This window comes from Danio aesculapii, chromosome 1 (assembly GCF_903798145.1).
Source record: "Danio aesculapii chromosome 1, fDanAes4.1, whole genome shotgun sequence".
NCBI classification, from domain to species: Eukaryota; Metazoa; Chordata; class Actinopteri; order Cypriniformes; family Danionidae; genus Danio; species Danio aesculapii.
Genome location: NC_079435.1, coordinates 1,960,557 through 1,976,659, shown reverse-complemented (window position 1 = coordinate 1,976,659; position 16,103 = coordinate 1,960,557). Strand labels below are relative to the sequence as shown.

At 41.2% G+C, this 16,103-nt stretch overlaps 1 protein-coding gene across 1 annotated transcript; it reads left to right on the top strand.

Moving 5' to 3' along the window:
- The first annotated feature begins 3,681 nt into the window (after positions 1-3,681).
- LOC130235024 (polymeric immunoglobulin receptor-like) lies at positions 3,682-15,409 on the top strand. Its single transcript, XM_056465807.1, has 10 exons — positions 3,682-4,133; positions 4,223-4,468; positions 4,667-4,972; positions 5,050-5,325; positions 5,496-5,567; positions 10,810-11,112; positions 11,187-11,492; positions 14,521-14,619; positions 14,768-14,811; positions 15,064-15,409. Exons 1-10 carry the CDS (start codon positions 3,791-3,793, stop codon positions 15,250-15,252), a joined length of 2,184 nt encoding a protein of 727 aa, XP_056321782.1. The 5' UTR covers positions 3,682-3,790; the 3' UTR covers positions 15,253-15,409.
- The last annotated feature ends 694 nt before the right edge of the window (positions 15,410-16,103 follow it).

The window sequence follows — 16,103 nt, the reverse complement described above, 5'->3', positions numbered from 1 at the left end:
ATTGTGTGCATGTATAATTTTGCAGTATGATATGTTAAAAACCTTCTAATAAGATGAAAAGAGTTTAGACTTGGCTTAACTTTCTTCCTCATATTTTGAACATGACTATCAAATTTTAAATTAATGTCTAGAGTTATGCCGAAATACTTAAATTCATTCACTTCTTTAATAACTTTATTTTTAATCAGCACCTCAAATGTATCCCGTACAAGCCTATTTCTAATAGAAAAGCACATAGAAACTGTTTTCTTGACATTCAACGTTAAATTAGACATCTCAAGCCATCTTGAAATGTGTTGTAAAGCCTGGGACAGTTGCTCACCTGCCCGGCACGGTGTTTTTGCTGACAAATGCTCATTGTTTTCTTTAATTGACTGTTAAATAATCTTACTGTTTTTTTATTGTTCTGGTTCATGTCAAAATAATACAAACACATATTGCAAATGATCACTGGTAGGCCTACTAAATGTAAAGCCAGGATGTATACAGTGATTACTATGGACAAAAGTACAATATTATAAAAACAACCTGGTCATTTTAAATTGTGTTACAGGACATCGTCACATAAGACCAAAAGTCTTACCTTACTGGGATACATACAGGGACCCCTGCTCTGTCCTTATGTCATTTGTAAAGTAAACATTCAATCGAAGCTGTTTTAGTCATTAACCCATTCTTTTAACTCTGTAAAAACTGGAAAACTCCCAAAATTCCAATGTAGATTGTGTCAAAGCAGCTTCACATAGAAGATTAGAGTGAATCTAAACAGTGTCAGTTCAGTTTTCAGTGTTTACGTTTAGTTCAGTTCTGTGTGGTTTAATATTCAATACTGAGAGGCTAAACACTGAAGAGCAAATCCATCGATGCGCAGTGCTACAAGTCCTGAACTATACAAGTGAGGAAAAACGTAACCAATTGGCGAAAGTGGAGGATAAAAAACCTTGAGAGACACCAGGCTCAGTTGGGCATGACCATTTCTCCACTGGCCAAACGTCTTGTGGAGAGCTGCAGTCTAGGCGCTGGAGAAGCTGGACGTCAGCGAGACTCATCTGTCGCTGGAGCATCACAGTAATCAGACTCATGTTCTCCACTCCTCCATGACCACCACAGCAGCTGCTCAGGATACGGCCTGGTCCAGGATTATGGAAACCTTGGGATCATCTCTTCACAGGTCTTGGATCCCATCAGTGGTGCTGCATAATCCCTGGGGGTCTCGGGATCAGTATCCCCAAGGGTAAGTACAGAATAAAGAGAATAATTAGCGTGGCTGCTGTTCATAGTGTATGTAAATGAGATGCAAAAACCTGCATGGAGCACATGTTAGATGATTCTAGGCGTCACTGAAATGCCCAGCATGATGACAGTGAACTCTCCTTTTGTAATGTTTGGCATATTTTCTCCATCTCCCAGTACGCATAACCTTGGATGACAGTGGTATTAATGTGTAACGAGGAGGCTGACACAGAGGGATCCATCTGCAGTATGTTTATTAAACACAGTTGAATCAGTAACACACACCAAGTGCTGTTAGAGACACTCATATGAAGATCAGGCATGAGTCGAATGGTAGGTGGACAACGCTCGTTGGTCGTAGGAAGAGGCGTAAATCAGGGCTGGCGTCGTAACTCAGTAATGGAGAGGAAAGCTGAGGTTTGGGGCAGGCAGCAAGGAAAACAAGGGCGAGAGCAGGCCGGGTCCGTAACAGGAGAGCAAACAGTATATATGTAGAAACTTTCGATAATGTTGACTGGGCAAACAAGACTTTGCAATGAAGTGAGCGTGTGTGCTGCTTATATGTGTGTGTGTGTGTGTGTGATGAGAGTCAGGTGCAGCGCAATCAGTTGCAGATACAGGGCTTCTGGGGGATGTAGTGCTAAAAGTCTGGTGAGAGAGACCTCTGCTGGCCAGTGAGGGGAATGACTGGGACCGAGCTGGTGACATAATGATCCAAGCCATTTACTCTGAATATTTAGGGTTTGGTGTAAAAAAGGCTGAACTAGTGAACAGTCCCAAATACAATGAATAAACATGCCTCTTTATTTTTGACATTTCCAGCAAACATTATTATTTGCCAAGCCCATTCTATTGAGTCGAACAGTTCAATTCAATTCAATTCACCTTTATATGTATAGCGCTTATACAATGTAGATTGTGTCAAAGCAGCTTCACATAAAAGGTCACAGTAAATAGGAACAGTGTAGTTTAGCTTGTGTTTAAGTTCAGTTCAGTTGAGCTCAGTTCAGTGTGGTTTAATAATCACTACTGAGAGTCCAAATATTGAAGGTCAAATCCAACGATGCGCAGCTCTACAGATCCTGAACCATGCAAGCTAGTGGCGACAGCGGAGAGGGAAAAAAAACTTCACTAATGGCGGAAGTGAAGAAAAAAAAACAGTTGGGCAAGATCATTTTAATTTCTCCGCTGGCCAAACGTCTTGTGCAGAGCTGCAGTCTCAGTGGCAGAGGCTGGAAGCTGGCCTCAGCGAAGACTCGTCTGTCTCTGGAGCGTCACAGTCTCATGTTCTCCACTCTTCCATGACCATCACAGTAGCTGCTCAGGATTCGGCCTGGTCCAGGATATGGAAACCTTGGGATCATCTCGTCGTTGGTCTTGGATCGAATCAGTGACTCTGCATAGTCTGAGGGCCTCGGGAAGAGTATCCCCAGGTGGAAATGGAGAATAAAGAAAATAATTAGCGTAGCTGATGTTCACAGTGTATATCAACAAGATGCATAACCTGTGTGGAAGCCCCCTAAGTGGTGCACCAAGTGTATGCTTTACTGAACAGATAGGTCTTTAATCTAGTTTTGAATTGGGAGAGTGTGTCTGAGCCTCGGACGTTATCAGGAAGGCTATTCCAGAGTTTAGGAGCTATAAATGAGAAGGCTCGACCTCCTTTACTCAACTTTGCTATTCTAGGTACTACCAGAAGTCCTGAGTTTTGAGACCTTAAAGAGCGAGTTGGATTGTAGTGAGACAGAAGATTGGTTAGATAAACAGGAGCTAGATTATTTAAAGCTTTATATGTAAGAAGCAATATTTTAAATTCAATACGAAACTTAACAGGCAGCCAGTGTAAGGAGGATAACATTGGGGTGATGTGATCAAATTTTCTAGACCTGGTAAGAACTCTGGCAGCTGCATTTTGTACTAGCTGAAGTTTGTTAATAGAGGATGCTGGGCAGCCAGCAAACAGAGCATTACAGTAATCCAGCCTAGAAGTCATAAAAGCATGGACTAGGTGTGAAGTAAAACCTGTATATCATTTTATACTGAGTAAATTGTCCTCTAGCTTCTCTTATGTACTTTTACTTTTAAGTGCAAACCACATAAATAAGATGATTTTACTGGTCAGGAAAAGGGTGAGAAAAAAGTCTTAAAGGGTTTAATATTTGTTTCAACATTTACAGCCATTTAGTATTTACAGTTCTGAAATCTGTACAACTAATGTTACATTACATTTAGTCATTTAGCAGACACGTTTATCCAGAGTGACTTAAAATAAGCTAAAATAAGTTCAGCTCAAATGTTTAGAGTAAATGTATTAAATTGGGGAGATCTTGTGTGATTGTGAACTTTCCCTACTATCTCTAAGATGTGCTGAAGATCTGTGAACATGTTTAATTTTATTTTCAATCGGAACCATCTTAAATCCTCCAGCAGGTGTCGATCTGTGTGAGTGAGACAAACCTGAAGAAAGAGGAAGTGACTAAAGCAGACTGATGTGGAGACAGAGAGATCCACACACACACATCATTCAGCATCAACAACACACTCAACTCAAGTCACAATGAAGATCCTCCTCATCAACTTCTTGACTTTACAGCTGATCTCAGGTCAGAGCTTTTCTCTTTCAGTCACTGGATACTCTGGAGGAAGCCTGATGTTGGATTCTGGGAAACTCTGGTTCAGTGACTCTAATAAATATCTGGCTAAATTACCAGACTGGAGGACAATAATAAAGGATAGGAAACATGAGAGATGGATTAATGAAGGACGATTCACTCTGTTTCTAAACAATAATGGAAACCTCATGATCTTCATCAGAGATCTGAACACAGATGATGCTGGACAATACTGGATCGGTGCTCTTTATAACTGGGGTGCAGATTTGACGTTACATGTGGAAGAAGGTCAGTGATCTAATAATATGCAAACCTTTCTGAATAGAAAATTAATGATCATTTTAGAGCCTTAATTAAAGTCATTCTGTTATTTACAGACTCCTGTTGTGCGTCAAAAAGAGTGATCATGACTGTTGGAGAAACTGGCAGCTTCAGCTGTGAATATTCTCATAATCATATTAATGATCCCAAGATCATATTCAAAGAGGAAAGAGACTCCATTGAGATGATTTACAGCACACTGAATAAGAAAGAAAGATTCAATATATCTGATGACAGACAGAGAAACTCATTCAGTGTGAGCATTACTGCAGTGACAGCAGATGATGGAGGAGTTTATTTATGTGGAGTTTGGCTCGACAAACACTCGTACAGTTACTACATTATTAATACTGTACATCTGCAGATTATGAGTGAGTAGAACAAACATGGTGTGTGATTATAGTCATGAGGACCCTGAGGAGTTGTATTATATAGCAAATACAGAAATAGTTTTATTACCTTAATAATGAATGTTCAGTTCCCCTGTTCTTCATCTGCAGTGTCTCCAGTAGTGAGACGTGAAGGAGAATCTGCTCAGATCTTCTGCCCTTATGATTCAATCTATCAATCAAAGTCAAAGTCTCTCTGTAAGGGGAAGTGCTCCACTAGAGACACACATCCTCTGGATGAGACTGTGAGAGAAGAGAAAGAGAGACTGACTCTGCATGAAGACGTCACAGCAAGTGTCTTCACTGGGACCATCACTGGACTGACAGCAGAGGATGCTGGGAAATACTGGTGCGCAGTGACATTAGACAGAGAGCTGAATTATCTTTACACTCATCTGATGGTCATCATCAATCAGGGTGAGGAAGCTTCACACATCTGAATGTGGAAAACTAGGCCTGTCCACTGATGTTCTTGTGTTTCTGATCATTTCCAGAGCTGAGCTTGACTAAGTATGAAGGAGACGACGTGTCCATCCAGTGCAGACATCATGATGGAGATCAGAAAAGCTTCTGCAAAGCACACAAAGCCTCCACGTGTGTGAAGGATGGAGATTCATTGGAGACCATCAGAGATGCTCGATTCTCTATCAGTGATGAAGCGTCTGCTGGAGTCTTTACTGTCAACATCACTGATCTGAGAGCAGACGACTCTGGAGTTTACTGGTGTGGAGCTCATGCTGTCACTAAAGTCAACCTGAGGGTTAAAACAGGTAATACAAACATAAATATACACTTTCTTTTATAAATCAGATATAAAATCTGCAATACTGATGCAGAAGCAGCTTCACATTGACAACTTTGTATGATGACTCTATTTGTCATACTGTGTATGTTTGCATGCCCCTCACTAATTACTGTATAACTGTGTGTTTTATTTCAGATTTCACCTTCATCAACCTCATTTGTATGTGTTCGGCGATACTTCTGATTGGTGGATTCACTTTGGTTAACTGTAAGTTAAACCTAAATAAGAATGAGCTTATAATTATCCCAAACCAGTCCCTAAAATAAAGGACAATGTTTTTTGTAACACAAAAAGGCTTCAAAGGGCCGTTTCTTCTCTCTCGCGTTGTGAATTAATGTAAAACGATGATAAATGATGATGAGTTTATCATCGAGTCTGGTGAATCTTCATCTTCTGCTCTGAAGTTCTTGTGTCTTCCATCGGAAGGTTTTAAGCAGGTCACACAGCGACACAGCGCGCACGTGACAGTTGGAAGTATCGCAGACCAGACGCGCACATTCGCATGATATTTAAAATGAAACTATTCAGATGGCACTCTGTGGTGCGACTGAAATATGAACAGTGTCCTGAGTCGTGGCTGGGCGCTGCGGACCTGTTTAAACCTAAAGCCTTTGTTTAGAATTCTGAAATGCATGGCGCTGCGTGGTGCATCGCCGATCGGCGCTTCTGGTGTGCGGCTGGACCCCCTTTATCCTTAACGTCCTGACTATATGTTTCCCAGAACTGGGGGTTCACAAAGAGTGCTCGGTTGGAGCTGGATGGGCATTTGCTGCATAGAACATATGCCAGAGTAATTGGTGGTTCATTCCACTGTGGTGACCCCTTCAACAGGGTTTCTGCAGGTTTCCTCAAATTAAATTTAAGACTTTTTAAGAGCCTTTTAAGACCATAATGGAATAAATTTTTAGACATACAAGGTTAAACACTAAGGATTTGGTCTAATGGCCCGGTTACTTCTGTACTTTTATTAGTATTAATGAAAGACCATAAAGGGATGTGTTGCTTTAGTTTTCATTCCCTGATAAGGACATTTAATTTGGAGAATTTGCTGTAAACATGTCTAAAAGCTGTTGTGAATCGTACCTCTTTGCAATGAAAAACTTAAATAAAATTTTAAAAATAAATTTGAGATGGATTATAGGTGATTGGGTGTTGGCCAGATTGGATAGCTTTACTTAGACAGGGAAATTAAGACCTGTTTAAATTAATTTAATACCTACAGCACAATAATTCAGTATATTTAGGACTTTTTAAGACCCAGCGGGCATCCTCATCAAAGACTAAGCAGAAGGAAAATGAACGAATGAATTTTGATTATAAATCTGGATGGAATCCACTTTTTTATCCTCTGACAAACCCCTCTTGTTTCACCACCCACTAGGGTTGCCACGATACTGAAACTCGATACCAATCAGTACTGAAGTTTTAAAAATGTCCATTACCCGCTAACATTTGATCGCTGTTGAGCACGTTCTTAAACAGTGCCGATTTGCCATTGTGTTCACATGCTCAACAGAAATGGCTGTGAAGGTCATCAGTTCACTGAACCCACCGCTGTTTACTGAGGATTACCACAGATACAGGGCCACTGGAGCGTTTCAAAGTCATGTCGATCAGCTGGTTTGTCTATAAGCTGACGTACAAGTGATCCGCTTATACAAACGCTCTAGTTTGCCTGTATCTGTGGTTACACGCAGTAAACCATGGTGAGTTTGGTGAACTGATGACCTTCATGGCCAATCAAAGTCATTTCTGTTGAGCATGTGAACACAATGGCAAATCAGCAATGTTTAAGAACACACTCAACTCGACACTCGACATTTTTAAAACTTCAGTATCGATTGGTATCGAATTCCAGTATCGTGACAACCCTACCACCCATAAAATACAATGTTTTCCAGATGTATGAACAGTGTCTGTACAGTTCCAGTTGTATGTCCATGTGAGCCTGGTAAAGCATGACATGATTATAAACCATTCTCAGTACTAAATTCTACACATGGTTAGATGACAGTGCTGAGCTGTACTGGTAAAGTGTGTGTGTGATGTCACCACTGTTATCTGGTTGCCAATTTCTCCATAGCTGGCAAAGTGGATGTGTGCTATTTTTCAAAATTACATCAAATTGACATCAAGCATGAAACACATCCAAAATGCAAATCAATTTGATGTCAAAACGTTGACATTCATTTGAAATCCACACATGTTCTTTTGACCACCAAAATAATGACTAAAATGAACAATAATATAACAAATGTTGTATCATCGATGTACCGTCCTGTTGTGGTAAAGAAGGAGCTGAGCTAAAAGGCAACCTCTCGATTTACTTGTCAATCTACATTCCTACTCTCACCTATGGTCATGACCAACAGGAAAAGATCTCGAATACAAGCGGCCGAAATGAGCTTCCTTCGCAGGATCTCAGAGCGCACCCTTATAGATAGTGCGCTCTGTCAACTGGGAGGAGCTCGGAGTAGAGCCGCTGCTCCTCCACATTGAGAGAAGTCAGCTGAGGTGGCTCGGACATCTTTTTTGATTTGATGTCATGTTGATGTTGGCATCCAATCGATTTGCAATTTTTGACATGTGTCTGACATCTTTTATGACATCAATATAGTGTAATGTAATGTGTATTTACTGTATATAGCACATTTATCGTGTGTGTTCATACACCCAAAGCGATTCACAATCATGAGGGGGGTCTCTCCACACCACCACCAGTGTGCCGCTCCACTTGGACGATGCTCCGGCAGCCACAGGACAATGAAGCCAGTGCACTCACCACACACCAGCTATAGGTGGAGTGGAGAGACAGTGATAGAGCCAATTCTGTGGATTGGGATGATTGGGATCCATAATGGGTAAGTGCCAATGGAGGGTGTTTGGTCAGGGTTACAGGGTTAAATACTCTTTACCAGGAATGCCATGGGATTTTTCATGACCCCAGAGAGTCAAAACCTCAATTTAACGTCGCATCAGAAAGACGGTAAACATTGTTTGTCTGTTATTTAACAAGGTATCAGATCAAAAATGAAAATAATAATAATAATATTAATAATAACATTTAATTGTCATCCATATTGCTGTTTACATTACACTTGCGAGGGCATTCGAAGGAGAGTTTTGTTACCAGGATCACCATGGAAAATGAAGTCATATCCATGCTGACTAGACTGGATCAAACAAGCAGAACCATTGGGCTAAAATGTTATATCAGACCATTTATTCATATTTAACTAACTTATGATGCATCCAAAGTGCTTGGTCACACTTAGGTCACACTGTATTTTGTTGAATTTAAGCTACATTGCATCCATATGCCAACTAATTCTCATTAGATAATAAGCAGACTGTTAGGGTTGGGGTTAGTGTCAGTGTAAGTTGACATCCACTAGCAAAGTCAGTTAAATGTCTGTTGAAGGAGCAGTATCAACATATATTAAGCAGACAGTCTACTAATACTCAAATGGACCATCAAAATAACATGTTACCTTGTGCTTGAATGGCTGCATAATTCTGTGGATGTGTTTGAGATCAGCGTGGTTTTGTTTGCTGTTGTTTGAATCATTGCCCAGAAGCCCTACAGCCGCACATGGGTGTGATAAAAACAGGAAACACTTGCATTGATGATGCAACCGGTGGGCTATTGGAAAGAATTTTCCACACCTCAAAAGTTGTGTAGTTTTGTAGATGGAAAATCAAAAACTTTCATTTACATTTCTGTCTACAAACTGTTTTATATTAGATGTCTGATATGTTCTCCACAGGTCACGTTGCCTTTGATGAATGTGTAACTTTTGTTTTTACTGCACCTCAAACAGTTTTCTAACCAGTCCTACCTAATGGCACACATAAATAGGTATGATTTACACAATTGTGCATGCTTTTTAAAAGAACCAGCAGTTGCACGTGAGATTTTGACATTTCTATTCAGCCATGTTGCATGCGTGCTTATCAGAGAACTTATTGAAGATTCATGGTATACTAGCAAATTCAGTCATAGTAGATGAAAGATTGGCTTTCTGCCATAGATGTGGGTGCTCGGCTCAGGGTGCTGACTTATTAATATGTAGATCAGTCATAGAAAAAATGCAATGTATCAGCACATTTTCAATGAACTCGGTTCAAGCAGATGTTCAGCTCACAGTCGCCCTCTTGTGGAAGATTTAAATAATGCAGATCTGATTACATTGAGTGTGACGTAGTCCTAATCCAGAGCAGATTCAGTGTTCGTCCTGTAGGTGTCGATCTGTGTGAGTGAGTTAAGCCTGAAGAAAGAGGAAGTCACTAAAGCAGAATGAGGTAGAGACAGAGAGATCCACACACACACACATCATTCAGCATCAACAACACACTCAACTCAAGTCACAATGAAGATCCTCATCATCTTCTTGACTTTACAGCTGATCTCAGGTCAGAACTTTGATATTTCAGCCACTGGATACTCTGGAGGAAGCCTGATGCTGGATTCTGGGAAACTCTGGTTCAGTGATTCTGCTAAATATATGGCCAAATTACCAGACTGGAGGACAATAATTAATGATACAAAACATGAGAGATGGATTAATGACGGAAGATTCACTCTGTTTCGAAACAAGAATGGAAACCTCATGATCTTCATCAGAAACCTTGATCCACATGATGCCGGAAGATACGCAGTTGATGTTGATCAGAAGTGTCGTATATATATGAGGCTGAAGGTGGAAGACGGTCAGTTTAAAATAAATATTTTTGTGTTTAAAATCTAGGTAACACTTTATTTTGATGGTCTATTTGGGTATTAGTAGACTGTCTGCTTAATATCAGCTGATACTGCTCCTTGAACAGACATTTAACTGTCTATAAGAACCTTTGCAAGTACATGTCAACTTACACTCACACTAACCCCAACCTAACATTCTACTTGTAATCTAATGAGAATTAATTGGCACGTAGATGCAATGTAACTCAAATTCAACAAACGGACCATCAAAATAAACATCAAAATAAAGTGTGCCCAAAAGCTATTAATCATTTGAAAGGTATTAACTATGTGTAATGTTTCAGACTCATGCTGTAAGGTGTCCAAGAGAGTGATGGTGAACAGTGGAGAAACTGCTGTCTTCAGCTGTGAATATTCTCATAATCATATTAATGATGCAAAAGTCATATTCAAAGAGGAAACAGACTCTGTTAAATCTGTACTACACACCACGGCCACGATCAGAGAAGAAGGAAGAGTCCATATTTCTGATGACAGACAGAAAAACCTCTTGAGTGTGAGAATTACAGTGACACCGGATGATGGAGGAGTTTATTTATGTGGAGTTTGGATCAGAGAAAACTCCTACAATTACTCAACTCTTCACACTATTAATCTCCATGTTATCAGTACGTCAAATAATCTCTGATTATACAAGTGTTCTGTTTGTGGAAAAATGTGATCAATTGTTATATTTGTGATTGACAGCTAAAGTGGGCGTGTCTACAGTGATTGGGTCCTCAGGAGCTGCTCTGATGATCAAGTGTGAACATCCTCAACACAAAACCAAGACAAAATACATCTGTAAAGAATCATCAGCTGGATGTTCAGGAGATCAGGAGGAATGGATGAAGAATGGAGATGTTTCTGTAGATGACGACACCAGAGCAGGAGTCTTGATGGTGTTTTTTAGAGAGCTGAAAGCTGCAGATGCAGGAACATACAGGTGTGGAGTGAAGGACTCTGAATATACTGAGAGATTCACTCAACTTCAGCTCAACATCACACACGGTGAGGAAACAGCAGATACTTTATCTTGAGTATATAAAGTATCTCTTCTGACTTTTTATTATCTTGATTAACAGATGGAAAATATCCAAAAGTCATGACTGAATCTGTTCATCTTGGCGGAGAAGTGAACATCAGCTGTCAGATCCCAGAAGAAAAGAAAAATATATATTTCTGCAAGGAAAATGATCTTAGGATCTGCCAGATAACGAGAGCCTCTGAAGAGCCACAATTGACTTCTGAAGAGAGGGTTTTTAATGTGAGCATCAGAAATGTGAATGTCAGAGATGCTGGAGTTTACTGGTGTGGAGCAGAAACCAGAGACACACACGTGACCTTCATCTCCCTGACCACTAAAATCCAGCTCAGCGTCATCAGTGACGGTAATTGCGATTATTATTATTATTTTTTTTATAGAACATTGATGGGTTGATTAACTTAAAAGTATTTAAATTAAGGGCCTGTTTACTGCTGAAAAATAGTCCAAAAAGCGATGATAATATATTAAAAATGGCAGTTTACTTGTGTTTTACATTTTAAAGAGTTTATTCGTTTGTTTGTTCTTGCACTTCTCTCTCGCGTTTGTCCAGAAGCACTTCAATAATCAAGTTAGCATGAGGTGAAGTTCATTATTTCAAATATAGATGCATGGTGAGCTCATGCAAGTAGAAAGAGAAAGTGAAACTACTCATTTCCACATGCTTTAAACCACAATAGAGGACACACGGCAGATTCTGTTCTTCTTCTTGGTATGTGGGTGTTTGTCACAAGAAAGCAAGGTTTATTTGAGCACAGGTTCACCGTGGCTCATCATTTAATTTATTATGTTGGTGTAACTGCCCTGTGCTGAGACCTTTCGAGGGGCATGTGCTGGAAGTGATGAACAAGGCACGGGGACAAAAAAGAAAAAAAAAGGGGGGGGGGTTTGGCGATCACAAAGTGAAGACCATGGGGGTGGGTGGTGTGGACTATCGCAAAGTGAAGACCGTGGGGGTGGGTAATGTGGACGAAAGTGAAGACCGGTCACTCTTCTGGCTTGATGCATGCGCTAGTGATGATTCTCTGTAAACCAATAGCGTTCAGCTGAGCATCCAGCTCCACCCTTTTGGTACTGTTTTGTTGTGCTAGGTAAGCTTTGAAAAGGGTACACCAAAAGAAGATATGTTCACTTGTTTGGTACCTTTGACAGTGAAAATGGACAAAAAAAGCACACTGTACCATACTCCTCAGTGGAAATGTCCCATAATACGCCCCCCAGAGGCACAATGTGTTCAATAAATGGTTTTCAGCTCATAAAACATCTTACCAAATGCCTGCAGCATATTCTAAAAATGTATTTTTGTAATTACATTTGTAATTACACTGTTTAACATCCCTTACACCTTAACCCACCCTTAAACCTAAACACACCACCAAACCTGTCTTTAAACAAATCTATACCCCACCTCAAGAGCTGGCTGGCCAGCTGCCTAATGCATCGCACCATACCCTTTGAGTAAAGCCATCCTTCCAATAACCTGCGCACACAGAAATATCTGCTATGTCGTGGCTCAACACATTACTATTGCAGCCGGCTCCGGCGCATGGCCCCTGGAAGTTGGCATTGTCCTCAATCTACTGGTCCCCCTGCTCCTGGGAAGAGATTGGCTGCAATTTGAAGGTTTAATCTCCTGACAATGACGTTGACCCCAACCTCAGGCTCATAGTGAATACCAGCCAATGATGCTGGCCACTGAAAGTGACAGAGCTGGTGAGTGTCACAATTTACCAGCTAATCTGTACTCTGAACTCTTGCAACAGATTTACAAGCAGCAGGCTTGTTCAGCCAAGCACAGCATGAGGATGTCTCACCTGCCAGCACATCTCTCCACACCAACCTCCCCCAGCCCACTAATCCTGCTCCCCATTGTTGAGGTGCCCTTTGATCGAATCCGACTAGACCTGGTCAGGCTGCTGCCAAAGTCCACTCACAGGCATGAACACATCATCATCGATTATGCCTCCTGATAGACTATCCCATTGTCCACATCACAGAGCAACTCTCAGGAGGTGGAGCTTTAAGCCCTGGTTGTTCAGTTCAAGGATGTGTTCTCACAGCAGCCTGGGCAGACTACAGTAATCCAGCATGAAATCTCTACTTCACCAGGGCTCATTATATGGCAGCGAATGGGGAAATCCAGAAGACCGTAAAGTTGGGGATCATCCTGAAGCCTGATAGCACCCTCTCCTTTTGTAATGACTTTCGAGAGTTCAATGAGTTCTCCAGCTCCTATGGTTAAGCCATGCCTCGAGTGGATGAACTCCTGGATCGGCTCGGTGGAGCCGATTTATCATGACGTTAGATCTCCCAAAAGGATACTGGCAAGTGCCTCTCACCCCGCACGCCAAAGAGAAGACCACCTTCTCCACACCTGGTGTACACTGGCACTACCAGATTCTTTCCCATCAAGGCTCCACAGGCCCCTGGCAACATTCTAATACATGATGGACATCCTCCTTCACCCACACCAAGCCTATGTAGCCACATATATGGATGATGTGGTCGGCGCTCAAGGTCTTGGGACCACCATCTTACCCATCCGGGGAGAATGCTGTTAGAATAACAACAGGCTGGACTAACTGGTAACCCCAGGAAATGTTATCTGGGGCTCACTGAAGCACCAGTACCAGGAGTACCACATTAGACTGGGGCTTGCTCTTCCCCAACAGGCAAATGGGAGACGCTGCAAATGACCCCTCGTCCAACAACAAAGACCCAGGTACATGCCTTTTTGGAGTTAGCAGGCTACTATCGATGTTTTATCCACAACTTTTCATCCATAACCATCCCACTAACCAACCTGTTAAAGAAGGGGCATCCAGAAAGGATCCCCTGGAGCCCGGCAGCGAAAAACAGCATTCCAGTGCCTCAAGTCAGTGTTTGCGTCATCCCTGGTCCTACATACACCAAACTTCAGCTTCCTCTTCATCGTCCAGACCAGTGTTTCCAACTCTGGCCTGGGATTGGTCCTCTCCTAGGTCCACAATGGCAGGGAACACCCCATAGTTGAAAGCTTTTCCTATGCAAAGTCCGACTATGCTGCTGTAAAAAAAGGAGGCATTGGCATCAAATGGGCAGCCCTGGAGCTAAAATTCCCTATTCTCCAGAGCACCCTCACCTTCTCCGCCAGGAGATTATGTATGTCTTCACTTCCACCTCACTGCTTTGTAAATAAACCACCCTCTGGGGGAATCTTGTGTTACACGTACCATCCTTGTCTCACCACAATAAATAGAAAATCACTGTGATGCTTTCATATAATTCAGTATGGCATCTACCTTTTCTTCATGACCATCTGTCTTTATAATTTTATCTACAAATCATAAAGTTTTTTGTGTTTCGCTTCAATTATCACGCTGTGTTTCTTTCAGATTTCACCAGGATCATCATCATTGTTAATGTGTGCATCACTGCGCTGTTGGCTGGTGGATTCACTCTGGCTGTGTGTAAATTAAGACACAAGACAACAGGTTTGATCATTTATCTCTTGAATATGATTAAAATAACACACAAGATGAGGTGACACACACACAACACACATTTTGTTCAGTCTCCTCACTCTTGATTGGTTTGATCTTCATCATACTCACTGATTCGTTTTCTTTTTGGGTTCCATAGAAAAAACCTGTACATCAGAGGTGGGAATCAGGGAGACAAATACAGTGAGTTACAGTGTGTGTGTGTGTACTTGTTTTTATATCCCGGTGGGGACTGAATGCACACAGACTCATGGAGACTTGTGTCACCGTGGGAGAGAACATACAGTGTGTACAGTAAAAACATCATAGCGTCTATGAGAGTCCCCACTTGGATTTAGGAACAAGTCGGCGTGTGTATGTGTGTGTTTGCACATATGAAATGCATTGCTTTTTTTTGTTTCTCAGCCCGTTTTCTCTTGGTTTCCACATGTTCAGTCATCAGACAGCCTGGATCCTGATCCTGGATCAGCAGAAATGATCAGTCCTGATGAAGGATCTTCTGATGGGCTTCAGTACACATTCATCACTTTCCAGAAGCAGCAAGAGTCTCTCAGTAAAGCTGCAGTCGCCTTAAAGACAAGTCGGGTTTACCCTGATTACACCCTAGTCGTTTTACCACAGTAAACTAGACTAACTCACCCATCACAGATCATCATGGTACAGCAGTAGTTCTTCATTTATTAGTTGATATTTTGCTGTCGTGCACAGGTGGCTGATCTGAAACTGTGTTTGGTTTGATTGTCGTTCAGTTCAGTGTGTTGAAGTTTCACTGCTGCTCGTGTTGCTTCTTTCACACCACACCACTCACCACTAAAATAGTTCTTCATCTCGCTTCATATCTGAGCTCATGGTGATGACAGGAAATAATACCCCAAATGAGACATTTCAACAATAAACTGTTTCCACTTTAAACACAGCAGTAGCGTTTGACAGTAAACAAACTATTTTAATAGCAGCTTCTCAGCAGACTCGAGCCTGCCTCAATGATGAAGCTTGACAATCATTATTTGTACTTTTTAAGAGATTTTAAAATGATAAATGTATGAAGATCTGAAGGGCTGCACGGTGGCGCAGTTCTCGCCTCACAGCAAGAAGGTCGCTGGTTGTGATATAGGTGAATTGGTGAAGCTAAATTGCCCGTAGTGTATGTGTGTCAATGAGTGTGTATGGATGTTTCCCAGTGATTGGTTGCAGCTGGAAGGGCATCCGCTGTGTAAAACAAATGCTGGATAAGTTGGCGGTTCATTCCGCTGTGGCGACCCCGGATTAATAAAGGGACTAAAGCCGAAAAGAAAATGAATTAATTAATTTCTGAATATTAATTATGACAGATAATTTTAATAACCTTATTATTTTACCATCTTGCTTTATGCATTAACCTTCTTATACTTTTGCTTTTACCTCTTTTTCAGTTCATTCTTATCATTTGCTCTTAGTTATTGTTTCTTATATAAGCGCTTACAATTTTATTGTAC